Source organism: Hyperolius riggenbachi, chromosome 5 (assembly GCF_040937935.1).
Source record: "Hyperolius riggenbachi isolate aHypRig1 chromosome 5, aHypRig1.pri, whole genome shotgun sequence".
Classification (NCBI taxonomy): domain Eukaryota; kingdom Metazoa; phylum Chordata; class Amphibia; order Anura; family Hyperoliidae; genus Hyperolius; species Hyperolius riggenbachi.
In genome coordinates, this window is record NC_090650.1 from 5,973,652 (window position 1) to 5,994,629 (window position 20,978).

At 41.6% G+C, this 20,978-nt stretch overlaps 1 protein-coding gene across 9 annotated transcripts in view; it reads left to right on the plus strand.

Annotated features, from left to right (window-relative positions):
- DYNC1I1 (dynein cytoplasmic 1 intermediate chain 1) overlaps nucleotides 1-20,978 on the plus strand; it is a 540,798-nt gene that overhangs the window by 434,770 nt on the left and 85,050 nt on the right. For all 9 annotated transcript variants that reach the window (XM_068235055.1, XM_068235054.1, XM_068235053.1 and 6 more), the window contains one exon: nucleotides 11,626-11,751. In XM_068235055.1, coding sequence (XP_068091156.1) covers nucleotides 11,626-11,751 — 126 coding nt within the window. The remainder of the gene's footprint in view (nucleotides 1-11,625; nucleotides 11,752-20,978) is intronic.

The following is a 20,978-nucleotide window of genomic DNA, read 5'->3' on the forward strand; positions in this document are numbered from 1 at the left end:
GCCATCTTGTCAGAGCTCAACTACATTCCCAGCTGTTGTCATATTAACGTTTTCTCCTGTACCATATCTGAAAACTGTTATTCGCTGTAGTATGCTCAAGGTTGTGTTTCTCCAGGTTCCTAATCAGATCTTTGTGGTTTTCTCTGAGATACTTTTCTTTCATTATCTGCTTCTCGATTTTAGTACTCAAGTTGAGGCTCTTACCTACCAGATGTCTTCCTAGGGCCTGAGTAAAGCCATATGAATTAACTGGGAAACCCAAAAGTAATAGCCACCAGTGTCTTGTATCACAGAGGCAACTATGGTCCTCTGTGCCACCGCTGTTCCACAGTTATGGCAGAAGCACATTTTCCTATTGCCCCGGCTACAGTAAGGCAGTTGGATACAATATACGCCAACCAAAAAATCAGCTTACTAGAGAATATATCCATTAATATCACTTTGGATTTTGAACTTTGACCAAAATAATGGTTCCTTAGTGTTTTTACGGTGGGACGCCAGATCCGTATCTGGTCAATTTCACTTCCCGCCCAAACTTTTTTAAACTAAATGAGGACTACCGTACTTCTTTAGCCCTTTCTCAGACCTTCTTACAAAGTTTTCTTCTAGTTATTGTAATTGTTTATTTTAAATTAATTTACAATTAGATTCCATCACATATTTAAGGGCATGTTTGAAGACTTTCCTCACTCTTAACTAACAGCTGTCATTGTATGTTATGGCTGTTGCTGATCTTTCCTCAGCATTTTTGTTGAAAGAGAGGAGAGCTGTATGAGTTACTTGGTCCGGTGCAATTCACTGTTACTCTTGATATTTTTTTGCTTGTTGGTGGCTTAAAATGCTTTTTTTTAACAATGTAAAAATATCACCTAGGAGAAAACGAAGGCAAAAAAGTGAATTGAATCGGGCCCACTTTCTGTGACTTTTACCATTTTAATTTCTTACAACAGCATTTACATTTCTTCTATCAAGTTTCTTGCAACAACAAGAACATCTTTAGTTGTTCTCAGATGTGCTCCCCGAGCCTTGGAACTAACATCCATCATGAAAAAGATCCATTTCAACCTTGCAAACAAATTAGTCTTGAACTGTCAACTGACACCAACTTTTTGAGAAAGCCTGTTCGGATGTGCTGGATGCTTCAAATGACACTTGTCACTGTTTCTCTAACCAGGACTGTGTATTAGGTGCACCGCACATATTTCAGATAAGATGATGTGTCACTGCGGTTTCAGAGAAAGAGAAAGGCCAAAATTAACCCAGACGTTATAGTGGGTGGAAACGTTAGGGGAAAAAAGTGCTTCTTGCACTCATGTATAGAAGTGAAACTGAGGTGTGGGTGAAGTTCCTAATAACTTCACATTTCCCTCCCATCTGCTCGAAGGGAAATTGAGTTAACATATCTCCAGCCACTGCTGGCATGTGTAGGGTCTGGAGATATATATATGTGTGTGTGTGCGCGTGCGTGTGTGTGCGTGCGTATGCGTGTGTGTAATTTTTTTTACTTGAAACCTAACTCTTTTTGTTAGTTTGGTAACCATTTTTTTTATTTTGACTGACTTACATATATATAGATATTTAAAATGTTGCCTATGCCATGGCATTTGTATTGTTCTCTGTTTGTATATATCGGTAAATGCAGATGGTAATGCTGAACTTTGGTATATATCGGTGCATGCAGATGGTAATGCAGAACCTTTGCTTGCATTCATGGAGTAATTGCTAACGCTCACTGTTGCTGCTTTTAATGGGAAGTTTTGTCATTTGCTTAAATACAAAGAGGAGGTTTTTGTTCTATTTGTACAAAGTGTAAAACTTTCATCAGATATGCTATTTTATGATGAATGAAATGGCTGGCATTGTTCAAATGCTTTTTGATTGATAATGATAATATAATTCAGGCATTTTTACCTGTGTGAAGAAGCAGGTTTAGAAAAATCATGGAACATCTAATTATTGGTGGCAGAATCGGAGCTAAGCTTTAATTTGAGGCTATTGTTAAAGGTTTTTTTTCTCAATATTATTAAAAGAAATCAAATAAAGTTTAGCTTTATAGTATTCAGTTTTATACATTTTCTAAATTCTGTTTTGTTGAAGTGTTTTTAATTTGACATTTTATTTTCTGTAGCCTTCTTAGTGATATATATTTGTTTATAAAATGCTTATTATTATTTATTTTTATTTTTTTTAAAGAATGTGTTTTTCACTGCCAGATTGTAAAATACAAAGTTACACAGTGAATTATTTTCCTGAAATTACAAACATTTTTATCTTTTTTTTTCTCCTCTTCATTTTTTTCATTTTTTTTCAGCTTCATTATAATATGTCAGTCTATTATTATGTTTACTATTTATACTTAAGCTCAGAGGTTTGCAATTTTCCCCTAGTGTCAGGAGTGCAGGTAAAAGACAGTTATGTATCGCACATGAGACAGCACTGTAGTAATGTTTGAAGTGTTTGATCTGTTCCAAGACGGAAGTCGGGCAGCCTTCTTAATTAGGGAGACTGCAGCTAGAGGATATGAAGAAAGTCAACCAACTCTTTTTTTTGTTTAAATAGCTCAACATGTCCTTTAGGTATTATCATAAAACCCCAAAATTCCTTCGAAGCTGGCAAAAAATTAAAAAAAAAAAAAATGTGAGAGAGTTTTATAACTAATTTTTAGTGTTGGAAAGGATTTGCAGATTTGGAGAAAAAAAAAATGTGCACGCTAAATATATGGGAAAATGCCTCCACCATACATATAAACCTTGGTATTTTTCATATAAATATTAATGATCAATAAGAAAAAAAGACTTGTTTGGATTATAGCTATTTAACACAGGATATATTAATCTTTATCATCATTTTAATTACAATTTTTATGGTGGTTACGCTAATAAAATTTGGAAAGCAAGTTTTTAAATATTTTTTAATGTTTTTTAAACTGCGTGTGAAATCATATTTTCTAAATATCTCAGGCAAGAAATATTTGTAAAATGTGAATGGAGAATATATGACTTATTTAGACATTAGTGATAGTGTTTTTGAGAACGTGGCACATTTTTTGGGACATAAAATAGTTCACTGGTGTACAGTTACGCCATGTTGAATGCTTCTTGATATCCTTTTTCTCTAGATGCGCACTCCGCATGTGCTTTCAAACAAAGAGAAAGGACACCCAATAAATGCTTTTTAAGGATGTAGTAAACCAGCATGAATTTTAAAACTCCTGCATTTTTTTAAAGACTAACCGAGTCATTTTTCCCAAAACCTTGCACATTTCTTGCCTATTGTAAACCTATCCCATTGTTCTTGCCTGCCACAGTCCACATGTAACGCCATGCTTTCTATTACTGAATTACTACTGTGTGACCATATTTATAAATAATAACTGGTTCAGATAATGTCATTTCCTGAGGTTTTATGGTAACTTATTATGGTATTTTGATGGAGAGGCAGGGAAATAATCAAGATAGTAGTGGCATTGAAATGTATGTACGTATTTATTTATTTTATGGGCTATAATAACCACGTGACCACCATTTCTTTGTCAATGCATGGCTCACTGTTTAATGGCGAAAAAATTACATGTTGGAATAGTTAACTTTTAAAAATCAGACGTCCGCGGAGATACCCCAGTCCTGCCCACTCTTTATAGGCAGAGCCCATTTATTTTGCATGTGCTGTAGAAGAACAAACATCTTTTCATTCATATCAGTGAAAGATGAAAAGTAATAGAAAATGGATAAATAATATAATGTTTGTGAAATGCTTGCCTATTCTTAGTGCATTGTCGCTTCTTTTCTGATTTTCGTTTTAAACCCTGTCGAAATAACGTATCTGGCAATATAGGGACATGTCCTTTGTTCTTGTGTACAATTGGGGATACAGGATCCCATATTTATTTTCACTTTCGCCATTATATAATTATTAGAAAATACACCGTAGAAAAAAATCCTATTAATTAGTATATTATGAATATTATTGATTGTATAAATTTAGCAATATGATCAATGTGACTGTAATGCATTTTAATTAACAATCGTGTTTCTACTCATAATAATAATAATTATTTTTGTAATTAATATTTCCAGTGTTGTTGGCATGGAGAATATACTGCTGGGGTTAACTGATCTCCTGTGATTTGAGCTTTTGTTCTGGCTGTGTGAGCGGGCAGCCAGCTTAGTACATGGCATTTACATAAATACACTTTATCTGCAGAGCTTAAATCACTTCCGCCAGCAAATAACATGTTATAAGAGCCCGACGTGAAGAGCTGGAGGTGCTCTGCAGCCAGCTGAATACAGTACACTACAATAGTATTTGTATTAAATAAAATAGTACTCTCATCCCCTTCCAATTGCTACCTCAAACAATTGCTCAAGGCCTGTGTCAGTACAGTAGTTTAACTCACATTGTGAGTGGTGGAGTACTTGTTCTCCTGAATTCTGTAGAATTTATGGCTGGGCATGCTGAGAGCATTGTCCTGAGCATCAAAGATTCCGTTTCACAGACTCCGCTGACAAAAAGAAGCTGCGAGAATCCAGATATTAATGTGTCAGACAAAACCCCCACTGTACTGAGTGCTACATTTCCCTGTTTGGAGCGGTCGCGCACTGCACAGCTGGCGGCTGCTGAAAACCCCACCATGCCAGTCATGCCCAGCTCACTTTGGCATCTCTTTTCAAACTTTTTATTCAATCACACACAAAAGGCCTATTTATACAGCTGACTTTTTCTCCCGAGTGCTTCCTTAATGTTCCCGTTTTTCGCTGGGCCGGCCCAGTGATATCTTTGGCACCGATTTTGCATTATTTGGAAAATAAAATCCTGGTTACCCCACTGACAATGAGTAATATGATTGTGTACAGTAGGAGTGCTATTACTCTTTTCTTATGATGTTCTTTTCACTTATGCTTCCTAATACATAAAAAAACATTCTCACTTTTTAACTCTTTAGCATAAAAAAAATAATAATTCTAATGCTAGTCAAACATGCACAGAGTTTTTGTTGTTGTTGTGTGATTTCAACAATTGATTTAAAGACTGTTCTGCAAATTGATGAAGTCTCAAGTTTCTCTAATAACTACAAACTTCTAAGCCTAAACACCATTTTTTAATGGCCCGTCTTGAAATTATCCAGCGTGCCGCAGGTTTTCTCCGAGAAGCAATAACAATTTTTTGTACTCATTCGATTTACTTGCAAGTCAATGACCGTGTACACACTCTGCTAACAGATTGACTGTGACATGACCAGCGTGAGAAATGAATTTTTATGTATTACGATAAATGGACTTTAAATACAATGAAAAATGCAATGTCTATGCATCTAATTTCACAGTAACAAAGAAGTATGCAAGTATGGATTGCATTTATTCCTCAGACGTACATTATTCTTGTGTTTGTAAAACCCAGCAAGTACAAAAAATTTGTAACAGACACACACACACACACTACACATGCACACACCGCACACACACTCTACACATGCACACACACAATGCACATACACACACACACACACACTGCACATGCAGACACTGCACACACACACATTGCACATGCACACACACACGCATATACACTGCACATGCGCACACACACACTGCACACACACACATTGCACATACACACTGCACATACACACACACACACTGCACATGCATAGACACACACACTGCACATGCACACACACACACTGCACATACACACACACACACACACTGTACATGCAGACACACTGCACATGCACACTGCACACACACACATATTGCACATGCACACATATTGCACATGCACACACACTGCACATGCACAGACACACACACTGCGCACATGCGTGCACGCACGCACACACACACACACACACACACGCACACACACACACAGACACACAAAAGTTAGGCTAGTTTATATGGTGAGTGAGAATTGAATGTTTCCCTTGGCCCACTAAGAGGAAGTGAGGCAGGGGAACCTGAAGTAAAGAGGATCACATGGCAGCCATATCTTGCCCCAGAATGCATTAGGACGCTAAGAAAGCTTAATGTGCAAAACTTAATTTGGCTTTGGAAAGGGAATTTTGTTTAAAAGACACAGAAGAAGCTTAAGGGCCCTTCTACACCAAATATATTGTGTTGCTATAAGATCATAACGTAAGGTAGCTGAAAGGCCGTACCACGTGTTACCGACCATACGGTGAAGCATAGAATACAATGAAAGTATGCCTCACTGCCCCTGGGAACGCACGCATTAGTGCTCACGTTTCAGAGATCTCTGTAGATGTCTTTTGCAGCCTCTTCTTCTAAACTGTGTCAAAGTGCATGAACCATTGTTTTCAATGTAAAAGTCCAAGAAAATGTCCCTAGATCACACGTAAAACCCTGGAATATTGACATTTGGAACACTCTCTGCCCTGTTAGGAGAAATATTCCCAATAGAGACAGTGGCAGAAATAAAATCCTGACAACCAAAGTTGTGGCCTGACTTCAGCTATGAATAGTGACGGTCAAACAGAGGCTAGTAATTCCGATCATCTGTGCAGAGATAATTAAGATTAACACTTCCAGCAGCCTAGAAAAGGACCGATCAAATCGGCCAGACGTGCGTTTTATTGGACAACTTCCAAACTGCATGCAAAGTGCATTAAATATGAACACAAGTAGAAATTATTGTCATCGCATTGAGCATGTCTGCTTGCCAAGAACTTTCATTTCTAGTTAAAGAGACACTGAAGCGAAAAAAAAATGATGATATTATGATTTGTATGTGTAGCACAGCTAAGAAATAAAACATTAAGATCAGATACATTAGTGTAATTGTTTCCAGTACAGGAAGAGTTAAGAAACTCCAGTTGTTATTTCTATGCAAAAAAAGCCATTAATCTCTACGACTTTCAAAGTCATGGAGAGGGCTGTTATCTGACTTTTATTATCTCAACTGTAAGTAAACAGTTTTCTTTTTCTCTGCCAGAGGAGAGGTCATTAGTTCACAGACTGCTCTGAAAGAATCATTTTGAATGCTGAGTGTTGTGTAATCTGCACATATTAGAGAATGATGCAATGTTAGAAAAAACACTATATACCTGAAAATAAAAATATGAGAATGTTTTCTTTGCTGCTAATCTTCTAGTAATTATTCACAGTACACAACCAATTCATTATATCATATTTTTTTTCGCTTCAGTGTCTCTTTAAGGTTAATGGGTAGGTTCACCTGATGTTAAAGTTTCAATTTAGCCAGTCAAAACCATGTAAGTTCATTTCTGATTGGGTGTTATATTTAGGTTTATTTTTGTGCAGGGGTGTATCTGGGTAATATGGCACTTATGGCAAACATTAAAAGTAGCCATGTACCCCAGATTGGTGGGTTGGGTCAGTTTGAAAATCCCTCTCTATATTCGGGCGTCTCAGGATCTGTGGGTTTGAGGGAGAACAGGAGCCTGATGGTGCAGTATCGTTAATAAATTGAGTATTAGTATCGTGAGCAATAATACTGACAATGTCAGGTTGCTTCCCTAGCAACCACTGTGTGCGCATGCGGGGAAAAACCATCTCTGCTCGGTATCCCCGATCCTCCTGGAGCTGGGCAGTCACTCTCCTTTGCTGTTCCTCTCTATCTGCTGGAATAGCTGATTTGAGGGGAGTATCACCTCACTTGGGGGTGTGTAACTAGACTGGATAGTAAACACCTTTGATCTGAAGTGCTCGGCTTGGGCGCCCAAGCCGAGCACTGCAGATCAAAGGTGTTTAATGACCTGAGGAAGCGGGCTGAGACCCGTGAAACGCGTTGTCTACACGTAAACTTGTTTGTTCAAAATAAAGAGCCTTTTGTACCCTATATGAGTCTAAAAGAGAGGTAAGCCACCTCATGTTTTACACACGTATGTCAACACTACACCTCAAGAGCACCTCCTTGGAAAGTCTATCCAGTCATGTACCCCAGATAACAGAATTAATCTGATCTGAGGCCTGAGTGATGTGGAGGCAGGCATAGGGGCAGGCATGGAGCCCATGGCATGAGCTATGTCTGCACCTCTCTAGATACGCCACTATGTCTGTACATTTTTCTTTTCCTTGTTGAAACAGGACTCTGTGGAATAAATGTTTCCTGCAATTTATATCAATTATAACAAATAATTCTGAACACCTTTTTTCCCTTACTTACAATGTTTTTTTTTAGAGATCGTTAAAAACAATCTGTTGTGTCCATGTAAGTACCTGTATCATGGCATGAGTTGGAATGATCCTTCACAGGTCTTCACCTACTTCTCTAAATCGTGTCCAAACAGTAATAAACAATTTCTTCCGAGCAGAACTTGCCCATTCTGGTGCCTCTGGAGTCAAGTCAGCCAAGCCTAAACCAGCATATTCTTTTTCCTCTGAAATCAACACGCAAGCATTTGAAGATGTAAAACTGATTTCGAGAACTAGTTGCCAGCTCAGGAAACTGCAAAAATACTTCTTGAGTTAACTTTTTGAATGATTTATCATTTTTAAAAATGTATATATTTAAAATGTTATCCTTGTCTTTAGATTTTTAATGTACTTTTCATTCCCACAAAACATAACAGAACTCCCAAACACTTCAAGCAACTTAAGAATATGAATGTAAGAATATAAATAAACGACTAAAATAGAATAGGAAATAAATCCTCCGTTTTTCGGCAAAAAGTATAATTTAATGTATAGCCAAAGGTTTGCTTTAGACACAAAAGGGCCCATATGCAATTCACTTTTTCACCTGAGTTTTCTCCTAGGGGAACATTTTAAACTTGTCAATAAAATGCATTTTAAAGAGAATCTGTAATGTAAAATTCTTACAATAAAAAGCATACCATTCAATTCAGTATGCTCTCCTGGGCCCCTCTGTGCTTTTTCTGCCACTCCCTGCTGCAATCCTGGCTTGTAATTGCCATTTTTAGGCAGTGTTTACAAACAAAACACACAGCAAGTGATACGCTGAGAGGATCTCAGTGTGTGAGTCATGCAGAGTGTGCAGGGAGCCTGGAGAGGGTGTGTATAGCTTCTAGCCAATCACAAACAGCACAGCACATTCCACACATTCCAGCCTCAGCCCGACAGAGCCGACAGAGGAGAGAAGATTAGATCTTATAACAGAGATAATACAGCCACTGTGCAACTAGGAAAGGCTGCAGTTAGCCAGAGCACATTAGAACTGGTATAGAAACTTATAGGATAGAAGAAATAAGGATGAACATTTTGTTACAGAGTCTCTTTAAGCCACCAGAAAGCAAGAAAATACTAAAAAATAATTTTAATAGTACTTTCTCACCTACTTTTTGGTACTTTTGTAGTTGAAAAGTTCTGGAAAGATATTTTAAATTGAAGATGAAAAATGATCTCCTGGGAGAAAACTAAGGTGAAAAAGTGAATTGCATATGGCCCAATATGGTGAAGACCAACAATTAAATGTAGGGTGTTTGTGATTCATTCCAAACAAATTGTTGACACTCCCAATTCATTTAAGTGTTCATCCCAACATTTCAAGACCCCCAAGGGTCTCTTTGTCAAGGCATCAACAAATATCAAACAATAGCACCTTCTTGGTGACTCTTGTTGACTATTCCTTAACAAAGAGAATTCACTTCTTCACCTGAGTTTTCTTCTAGGAGAAAAAAATGTCATCTTTGATTTAAAATAACGTTTTAGCACTTTGCAATGGAAAATAGTATCAAAAAGTAGGTAAAAAGTACTATAAAAATTATTTTGAGTATTGTTTTGCTTGCTGGTGATTCAAAATGCATTTTATTGACAAGTGTTAAAATATCACCAAGGAGAAAACTGAGGTGAAAAAGTGAATTGCATATGGGCCCAGGGGTGTGTAGCAGTATCAACATAGACTTAAGTTAATTGGGAATGCAGACTTTTTTTGAGGAGTAACAAATCTGGACACTTAAGCTAGTCACAAAACTATAAATAAACAGAATAGAATTAAATAGAAAACCCACATGGAAGACAAAAAAAGAGGAATGTTTCGAATATATGGAAGCCAACACAAAAGTAAAAAATGGAGAGAAAAAAGTGAAATTAAGTACATTGTAAGGCCACAGATTTAGGTGTAATCCCAAGTCACAGAGACCCATATACATATACATATATACATACATTTATGCAGTTTGGAAATAGAACAATCATAAGCAGCAACTTGTCTAATTGCAAACTACATACATTTGCATAAAATCTACATCCACTCAGAATTTTTATCACCTCATTGACCACCCTACCTGCTGGTTTTTGGCTGCTGAACACATGGGGCAGAATTTACTGAAGCATCTCCACGGATCTCCCAGAATCTCCAGTGCAGAGATCATATTGGATTCACTAAACATTATACCTATCATACCTCTGCGGGGTCATAACGATAATTGTTAGGGGACATGGTCATACCTTAGTAGGGACATAACTATATTTATGGGCGGCCATGGGCATACCTGTGCGGGGACATAACGATAATTGTTAGGGGACATGGTCATACCTTAGTAGGGACATAACTATATTTATGGGCGGCCATGGGCATACCTGTGCGGGGACATAACGATAATTGTTAGGGGACATGGTCATACCTTAGTAGGGACATAACTATATTTATGGGCGGCCATGGGCATACCTGTGCGGGGACATAACGATAATTGTTAGGGGACATGGTCATACCTTAGTAGGGACATAACTATATTTATGGGCGGCCATGGGCATACCTGTGTGGGAACTTTACTTTATTTGTTGGAAGACACAACCAAACTTGTTTGGGGACATAACTTTAAATGTAGGAGGACAAGGCGATGCCTGTGTGAGGGGACAAAACTATAATTATTGGGTACATGGCCTTACCTGTGGTGGGATAACTATATTTATTGTGGAATATGACTAATCTTGCACAGGAACCTGGCTATTCTTGTTACTGAGGAAAATGGCAACAGGTTATGCCTGAATCTTGTATTGATTTGTATTTGGTCAAAAGTTAGGAGTTGACTTATGCCCCAATGTCAACCTTAATTTGCTTACATACAGTAAGTTTACTAACAGCTTCCGAGACACCTCATCCAGGAAACACAATGAATATGAGAAGATATCAAGAAAAATATCCTCTCCCAAAACTTCAGAGATGTTATCCTAATGCAGGGTCCAGTCCAAGGAGCGTTCAGAGAGTTCTTCTTTAAATAAGGTCTACACTCGTCTAGAAGATGGAAACAACCGTTATCCGGAAACTCCCAAGTTCCCGGTATTCAAGATAATGGCTCCCATACCTGTGAGATGAGAACGGAACTTCAGCTATTGTGGTTTTCTTTGCATATTTCTCGCACATAACATGGAAAAAAATGCTCACGGCTAACATTCATTGCCCTTTTACTACGGAAAATATACGTTGTTGATTTTTTTTTCTCCTCTCGTAGCACAGTGGGGAATGCGGTTATAGAACAATAAATCCTTGTTTTGCCATCTCAAAAGCCATCTATGTTACAAGGAGCGGCTTGCAGGGGGTGGTGAACTTATCTAAGTGGGTATACTGTATCTCAGGAGGGGAAAAAATAGTTAATTTGAGCAAACTACTTTGAAATATTGCCTCTCTGGGCTTCAGCCCTTGTAGTAACAATATTTATGTTCTCTTTGTTCCGCATAATGAAAGGTTCCTACGGCAAGCACAAACGTGGAAGGATCATCGGCTCTGAATCGGGTTCGCTGGGCCCAGAGCGGCCGAGAGGTGGCTGTCGGGGACTCTGAAGGTCGGATTTGGATTTATGATGTTGGAGAGGTAATGTAGAGTAAAAATGGCATCACATTCAGGTGACAATCTATGTGGCGAGGAAGAATAACTTTGTCGCACTGTGGTTGACATTTCTATTTTTAATGAAAGTCATACCTCAGTCATGCCAATACAAGCACTCTAATGGCAGTTTAATGAAGATAAATTCGTTTTTAAGAGAATAACTTCAAAGTTTAACTCGGGACCTCAGAACTAGAAAGTACACTGGCAGATAGCCACCAGGTTCAACCATCAGATAGATCACTCTATGATCAAAATGTGATCAGAGAGGAATCTTTTACTGCCACACACTGTACACAGATTTTTTAACAGATTTCTGATTTCTAATTTTCACTGCCAATCCTGAAACTATGGCAACTGCTTAGTGATGAGCACAAATTTCGCATAGTTGTAATTTCGCATCGTAATTCGCAATTACGATACGAAATTTTTATGCAAAATTTGGGGAAAATGTATAATAAATTTCTCATGAACAAGTAATCCATCTTAAATTTTGTGTAATCTTGTGCCAAATTTCGTGTTATTAGCAAGGCCCCCATACAAGCTATCCTCACCAAAATTGCTACATGTGTTAAGAGGAATACTGGGAACAAGTCAATAAAATCAATTTTATAAAATCAATTTTTAAACCAAGAGGTGCCTGGCTCTTCTACTGACCACATATGCTATTGCTCCGTTGTTATTGCCTGATGAAGCGGGCTCAAACCCGCGAAACGCGTTGCATATTTGTAGTTCATAAATAAGATATATTGACTGTCTTTACTACAGTCGTTGTGTGTCTACTTGGAGGCGGTAAGTCCACCACTACCTCCTCTATTTACCAAGAATTTGGTTTTTAAGCTCATTTAGCTTCCTTTTATCCTTTTGGCGCCTCTGTTCTCCTGCATAATGGTTTTTAAACTGTCATTTTGCTGAGTTTAAAAACCTTTTTTCTTTTGCATTTTAAAATCGATTTTCTCAAAAACTGCAAGGTCTTTTTTGAAAAATTCCTTTCTTGACTTGTACCCAGTATTCCCCTTAAAGGATACCCGAGGTGACATGTGAGATGATGAGATAGACATGGGTATGTACAGTGCCTAGCACACAAATAACTAGGCTGTGTTCCTTTTTTTCTTTCTCTGCCTGAAAGAGTTAAACGTCAGGTATGCAAGTGACAGTTTCTGCCCGGGCTGGGTCAGACTATAAAATAACCCTCACTGATAACTAATTACAGCCATAAAACCCTGTCATGTCAGTAAATAGCTTCCTGGAGCAGAAAAGAGATACAAAGGGTAAATAGTTCATAGAGTTGAGCTCTGGAATACTTCAATGAAGGTGTCACTGAGCAGAGACAATGAAACAGTAAAAACTTAAAAACTAGAAATAAAATATAAAAAATAACTTTGGGATATCTAAAAAGGGTATTTTTAGGAGAAGGAGGTCAGATACAATTGTTTTTCTCATCAGTTTATTTTCACCTTGGATGTCCTTTAACACATGTAGCAATTTTGGCTTTTTTTTTTTACTTGTTCTTCTTTTCCCCTTAAAGAGGAACTCCAGTGAAAATAATGTAGTAAAAAAAAGTGCTTCGTTTTTTTACCATAATTATGTATAAATGATTTAGTCAGTGTTTGCTCATTGTAAAATCTTTCCTCTCCCTGATTTACATTCTGACATTTATTACATGGTGACATTGTTACTGTGGGCAGGTTATGTAGCTGCTCCTAGCTGTTTTGGCTGTTAGAGACAGCTGTAAACAGCTAATTCCTGTCTTTAAACCTTGTTACATTGTAACAAACTGCCAAAAGTACCGCGGTACTCAGAGCTTCTTGTGGGAGGGGTTTCAGCACAAAATCAGTCATACAGCACCCCATGATGGTCTGTTTGTGAAAAGCATTATATTTCTCATGTAAAAGGGGGTATCAGCTACTGATTGGGATAAAGTTCAATTCTAGGTTGGAGATTCTCTTTAACTTATGTATCAATTTTAGTGTCAATAGTGTGTATGGAGAGCTTGGCAATTCATCGCCAAAGTCGGCATGAAATTATGAATGCATGTACAAAATCATTTCAATTTACAAATTATAATTACCTATCGGAGTAATTGTAAAAATGTAGGTAAAATTTTGCGTAATCGTAATTAGCTGAGTAATTAGCTGAGTACTTCTAACAGTTTCTTCTCGACTTTCATAGCGATTGTTTATTGCTATAAGAGGAGTAAATCAGTTTATTCATTAATTTCATAACGTATTCAAATTTACTTCAGATGGTGAATATTGCTTAAATATTGTTTACAGTAGTTTTACAGTGGTTAGAGCAGTTTATTCCACAATTGTAACCACTTGACCACTACAGGTGGTGTTCCCCTTATGGACCAGAGCAATTTTTATCTTTCTGCGCTCCTCCCATTCATTCACCAATAACTTTATCACTACTTATCACACAGAATGATCTATATCTTGTTTTTTTTTACCACCAATCAGACTTTGTTTGGGTTGTACTTTTTGCTAAGAATTATTTTTATTCTAAATGCATTTTAATGGGAATAATAAGAAAAAAATTGAAAAAAATAATTACTTCTCAGTTTTCAGCCATTATAATTTGAAAATAAAACTTGCTACTGGCTAAAACCCACACATTTAATTTGCCCATTTGTCCCAGTTATTAAAACATTTAAATGATGTCCCAAGTACAATGTATGGCGACAATATTTTATATGGAAATAAAGGTGTATTTTTTTTGTTTTGTTCGTTTACACTATAACACTAATTACAAGTCCTTATTTGCAAAAAATAACAGTAATATACCCTCATAAAATACATATTTAAAAAGTTGAGTCCGCAAGATAACTATTTGTTTTTTAAATGCCCCCTCCCTTTTTGTTCTTTGTTTTTTAATACAAGTGTTTTATTTTAGTAACTCTGGGCAAGGGGCTAATTAATGGGGGATTTTATTTATCTTTATTTAATTTTATATACAGTGGGTTGCAAAAGTATTCGGCCCCCTTGAAGTTTTCCACATTTTGTCACATTACTGCCACAAACATGCATCAATTTTATTGGAATTCCACGTGTAAGACCAACACAAAGTGGTGTACACATGAGAAGTGGAACGGAAATCATACATGAATCCAAACATTTTTTACAAATAACTGCAAAGTGAGGTGTGCGTAATTATTCAGCCCCCTTTGGTCTGAGTGCAGTCAGTTGCCCATAGACATTGCCTGATGAGTGCTAATGACTAAATAGAGTGCACCTGTGTGTAATCTAATGTCAGTACAAGTACAGCTGCTCTGTGAGGGCCTCAGAGGTTGTCTAAGAGAATATTAGGAGCAACAACACCGTGAAGTCCAAAGAACACACCAGACAGGTCAGGGATCAAGTTATTGAGAAATTTAAAGCAGGCTTAGGCTACAAAAAGATTTCCAAAGCCTTGAACATCCCACGGAGCACTGTTCAAGCGATCATTCAGAAATGGAAGGAGTATGGCACAACTGTACACCTACCAAGACAAGGCCGTCCACCTAAACTCACAGGCCGAACAAGGAGAGCGCTGATCAGAAATGCAGCCAAGAGGCCCATGGTGACTCTGGACGAGCTGCAGAAATCTACAGCTCAGGTGGGGGAATCTGTCCATTGGACAACTTTTAGTCATGCCCTGCACAAAGTTGGCCTTTATGGAAGAGTGGCAAGAAGAAAGGCATCGTTAACAGAAAGCTTAAGAAGTCCTGTTTGCAGTTTGCCACAAGCCATGTGGGGGACACAGCAACCATGTGGAAGAAGGTGCTCTGGTCAGATGAGACCAAAATGGAACGTTTTGGCCAAAATGCAAAACGCTATGTGTGGCAGAAAACTAACACTGCACATCACTCTGAACACACCATCCCCACTGTCAAATATGGTGGTGGCAGCATCATGCTCGGGGGGTGCATCTCTTCAGCAGGGACAGGGAAGCTGGTCAGAGTTGATGGGAAGATGGATGGAGCCAAATACAGGGCAAACTTGGAAGAAAACCTCTTGGAGACTGCAAAAGACTTGAGACTGGGGCAGAGGTTCACCTTCCAGCAGGACAATGACCCTAAACATAAAGCCAGGGCAACAATGGAATGGTTTAAAACAAAACATAGCTATGTGTTGGAATGGCCCAGTCAAAGTCCAGATCTAAATCCAATCGAGAATCTGTGGCAAGATCTGAAAACTGCTGTTCACAAACGCTGTCCATCTAATCTGACTGAGCTGGAGCTGTTTTGCAAAGAAGAATGGGCAAGGATTTCAGTCTCTAGATGTGCAAAGCTGGTAGAGACATACCCTAAAAGCCTGGCAGCTGTAATTGCAGCAAAAGGTGGTTCTACAAAGTATTGACTCAGGGGGCTGAATAATTACGCACACCGCACTTTGCAGTTATTTATTTGTAAAAAATGTTTGGAATCATGTATGATTTCCGTTCCACTTCTCACGTGTACACCACTGTGTGTTGGTCTTTCACGTGGAATTCTGATAACATTGATGCATGTTTGTGGCAGTAATGTGACAAAATGTGGAAAACTTCAAGGGGGCCGAATACTTTTGCAACCCACTGTATGTGTATATATATATATATATATATATATATATATATATATATATATATATATATATATATATATATGAGTGTGTGTAATTTTACTATTTGGCCACTAGATGTTCCCCTACTTTATTCCTGTGCAACGTGAACAGTACACAGGAAGTCTTGTGTGTATGTTTTACTCTCACTTTGTCAATGACCACCAGCATCTTATTGAAGACGTTGATCATTGATCACAGGCAGTTTGATCAGTGTATGGGAACATGTGCTCCCATTCACTGATCATTGTACTACCCACCAGCGATGAGAATACACACTCTTCCGCGAGGTACGTATATATACGCCCCTGGAGCTAAGATGAAGTTTCAAGGGGCGTAGATAGACTGTGGACATATAAGAAAATAGTCCGCCCGACTAAACCACCACCTTGTAAATGGTTACCTGTATCTCAAAAATTGGTGAGGGAGCAATCTACACATACAGTACATCAAGATCAATAAATAATTACAGCATGGTTGCTCACGGTATATCCAAAAACACAAAAACAGTTTGTACAAACAAAGCAGACCAACCGATTAAAAACAATTAATATTGGCCATGTATGAGCGCTCTTGCACACCTCGCCTACTACCACACAAACACACACTCATATGCCCCTTCTGGTAGCGGTACCAAGCTTCCACATCTTCACAGAAGGGGAGAGAGCTGTGCAGATAAGCGAGGATAGCAATCGTTTTGCTGTACTTGCAAGCTGAAGACAACATTGCTATCCTCGCTTATCTGCACAGCTCTCTCCCCTTCTCTGAAAATCTGGAAGTATGAGTGTGTGTTTGTGTGGTAGTAGGCAAGGTGTGCAAGAGCGCTCATACATGGACAATTTTAATTGTTTTTACTTGGTTGTTGGTCTGCTTTGTTGTATAATTCAACAATAAAAACAGTTTTTGTCTTTTTGAATATACCGTGAGCAACCATGCTGTAGTTATTGGCGTAGATATACTGTACCTGGGACAGGAACAGGTTAATGGCTACAAAAGTACTGATATGAGTAATTCAAATGCTGAACATTTTTTTACACACTGTTTACAGTAATTTTACACTGGTTACATTATAATGGATACAACTTTATTTCTGTGAGTAGGTCAGATGCCGACCTTTCTAAAATACTGTTGTCAGAAGTTTTCCACCATATCTTATGTATAGTCAACGCTGGATATGTATACCTTATTTACATTAACTTACCCTAACCTAGATCAGTATATAACATGATTACATCTTTATACAACACTAGTGACCTTAGCCCATTTAAAAACAGGCTCTAGGTCTCTCATCGCCGCCACATGCGCGTGCCCGCACCTGCCGCACACGGGCGCGCCCACCCAGCTGGCCTCCTGGTCCGTCCTGCTCCCTTCCCAAGGCTGTCCCTGCCGCACACGGGCGCACCCACCCAGCTGGCCCCCTGGCCCGTCCTGCTCCTGTCCCAGGCTGTCCCTGCCGCACACAGGTGCGCCCACCCAGCTGGCCTCCTGGCCCGTCCTGCTCCCTTCCCAAGGCTGTCCCTGCCGCACACAGGCGCGTATACCCAGCTGGCCTCCTGGCCCGTCCTGCTCCCTTCCCAAGGCTGTCCCTGCCGCACACAGGCGCGCCCACCCAGCTGGCCTCCTGGCCCGTCCTGCTCCCTTCCCAAGGCTGTCCCTGCCGCACACGGGCGCGCCCACCCAGCTGGCCTCCTGGCCCGTCCTGCTCCCTTCCCAAGGCTGTCCCTGCCGCACACGGGCGCGCCCACCCAGCTGGCCTCCTGGCCCGTCCTGCTCCCTTCCCAAGGCTGTCCCTGCCGCACACAGGCGCGCCCACCCAGCTGGCCTCCTGGCCCGTCCTGCTCCCTTCCCAAGGCTGTCCCTGCCGCACACGGGCGCGCCCACCCAGCTGGCCTCCTGGCCCGTCCTGCTCCCTTCCCAAGGCTGTCCCTGCCGCACACGGGCGCGCCCACCCAGCTGGCCCGTCCTTCTCCCTTCCCAAGGCTGTCCCTGCCGCACACGGGCGCGCCCACCCAGCTAGCCTCCTGGCCCATCCTGCTCCCTTCCCAAGGCTGTCCCTGCCGCACACGGGCGCGCCCACCCAGCTGGCCCGTCCTTCTCCCTTCCCAAGGCTGTCCCTGCCGCACACGGGCGCGCCCACCCAGCTGGCCCGTCCTTCTCCCTTCCCAAGGCTGTCCCTGCCGCACACGGGCGCGCCCACCCAGCTGGCCTCCTGGCCCGTCCTGCTCCCTTCCCAAGGCTGTCCCTGCCGCACACGGGCGCGCCCACCCAGCTGGCCCCCTGGCCCGTCCTGCTCCCTTCCCAAGGCTATCCCTGCCGCACATGGGCGCGCCCACCCAGCTGGCCTGTCCTTCTCCCTTCCCAAGGCTGTCCATGCCGCACATGGGTGCGCCCACCCAGCTGGCCCCCTGGCCCATCCTGCTCCCTTCCCAAGGCTGTCCCTGCCGCACACAGGCGCGTATACCCAGCTGGCCCGTCCTTCTCCCTTCCCAAGGCTGTCCCTGCCGCACACGGGCGCACCCACCCAGCTGGCCCATCCTTCTTCCTTCCCAAGGCTGTCCCTGCGCCACATGCGCAATAGCGCAAACGCAGGGACACACACAGGGACAGGATGCAGAGACAGGGGTTTTATTAGGTAGGAATGGGGCCAGTACACAGCAGCATGATTCTACATTTATATAACACGATTTACATTAGCTTAGACTACATTCGACCAATACACCATAGCTCCCAACTGTTCCTTTTTCGGAAGGACAGTCCCTCTTTGGGAACTAAATCCCTCTGTCCATCTTTCCATGTAAATATATGTGTAACGAGCAACGGGGCAGCTGCGGCGTGCCTCTGCCCGTCCTCCCGGCATCTAGGACGCCGAGGACGGAACGTTCTGTGTATCAAAGGGTCACCGTCTCGCGCGGGCGCACGCATAGACGGGACCTTTATGCTGGGAGGAGGCTCGTCAGCTGACCTGCTGGTCGACTGACGTCAGAGGAGTCTCACGGCGCCCCAGATTGGCTGACTGCAAGGGGCGTGCCAGTGAGGTCTCCTCTGCTTCTTAGGCCTCCAGGCTTCATTCAGTAACTGTCTGCTGTTGTGAATACCTCGTGTTAGCGCTCAGACCTTAGACTAGATTCCAGGTGTTGAAACCAAGGACTTCACACCTAGACTAGGAGATTGCTTATTGTTATTAATTATCTGTGTATGATTCTGGCTATACTCTGACCTCACTTCTGCTCACTGATTCTGTACTTCTGCCTGTCTGACTAGTTGCTGAACCTCTGCCTGTTTATCCGTTATCCTTTGCCTCACGATTCTGTACCGATACTTACCTCTCTGTTGCCGAACTTAGCCTGTCTGACCACTCTGGTGAGGGATTTCTAGTTTATAATCACCTGCTCCTCAGGTGATTATTAGTTGCAGTACTGTTGGTAACTCCTGCTCCTCAGGTGTTCACTAGCCTGCGGTACAGTCTTAATCACCTGCTCCTTAGGTGATCATTAGGGAGGGGGATGGGGACAGACAGGATGGTCGCACAGGCACAACACTGGACTCCAGTGGAGAGGTGAGAGTACAGCTTCTGCTGCACTATACTCTGCATTTACACACTAAGCTGGGGGAGAGCAGGAGGGGGATGGGGACAGACAGGATGGTCGCACAGGCACGGCACTGCACTCCAGCGGAGAGGTGAGAGCACTGCTTCTGCTGCACTATACTCTGCATTTACACACTAAGCTCGGGTAGTGCAGGAGGGGGATGGGGACAGACAGGATGGTCACACAGGCACAGCACTGGACTCCAGCGGAGAGGTGAGAGCACAGCTTCTGCTGCACTATACTCTGCATTTACACACTAAGCTGGGGTAGTGCAGGAAGGGGATGGGGACAGACAGAATGGTCACACAGGCACAGCACTGCACTCCAGCAGAGAGGTGAGAGTACAGCTTCTGCTGCACTATACTCTGCATATACACACTAAGCTGGGGGAGAGCAGGAGGGGGATGGGGACAGACAGGATGGTCGCACAGGCACGGCACTGCACTCCAGCGGAGAGGTGAGAGCACTGCTTCTGCTGCACTATACTCTGCATTTACACACTAAGCTCGGGTAGTGCAGGAGGGGGATGGGGACAGACAGGATGGTCACACAGGCACAGCACTGGACTCCAGCGGAGAGGTGAGAGCACAGCTTCTGCTGCACTATACTCTGCATTTACACACTAAGCTGGGGTAGTGCAGGAAGGGGATGGGGACAGACAGAATGGTCACACAGGCACAGCACTGCACTCCAGCAGAGAGGTGAGAGCACAGCTTCTGCTGCACTATACTCTGCATATACACACTAAGCTGTGGGAGAGCAGGAGGGGGATGGGGACAGACAGGATGGTCGCACAGGCACAGCACTGGACTCCAGCGGAGAGGTGAGAGTACAGCTTCTGCTGCACTATACTCTGCATTTACACACTAAGCTGGGGGAGTGCAGGAGGGGGATGGGGACAGACAGGATGGTTGCACAGGCACAGCACTGGACTCCAGCAGAGAGGAGAGAGAGCACAGCTTCTGCTGCACTATACTCTGCATTTACACACTAAGCTCGGGGAGTGCAGGAGGGGGATGGGGACAGACAGGATGGTTGCACAGGCACA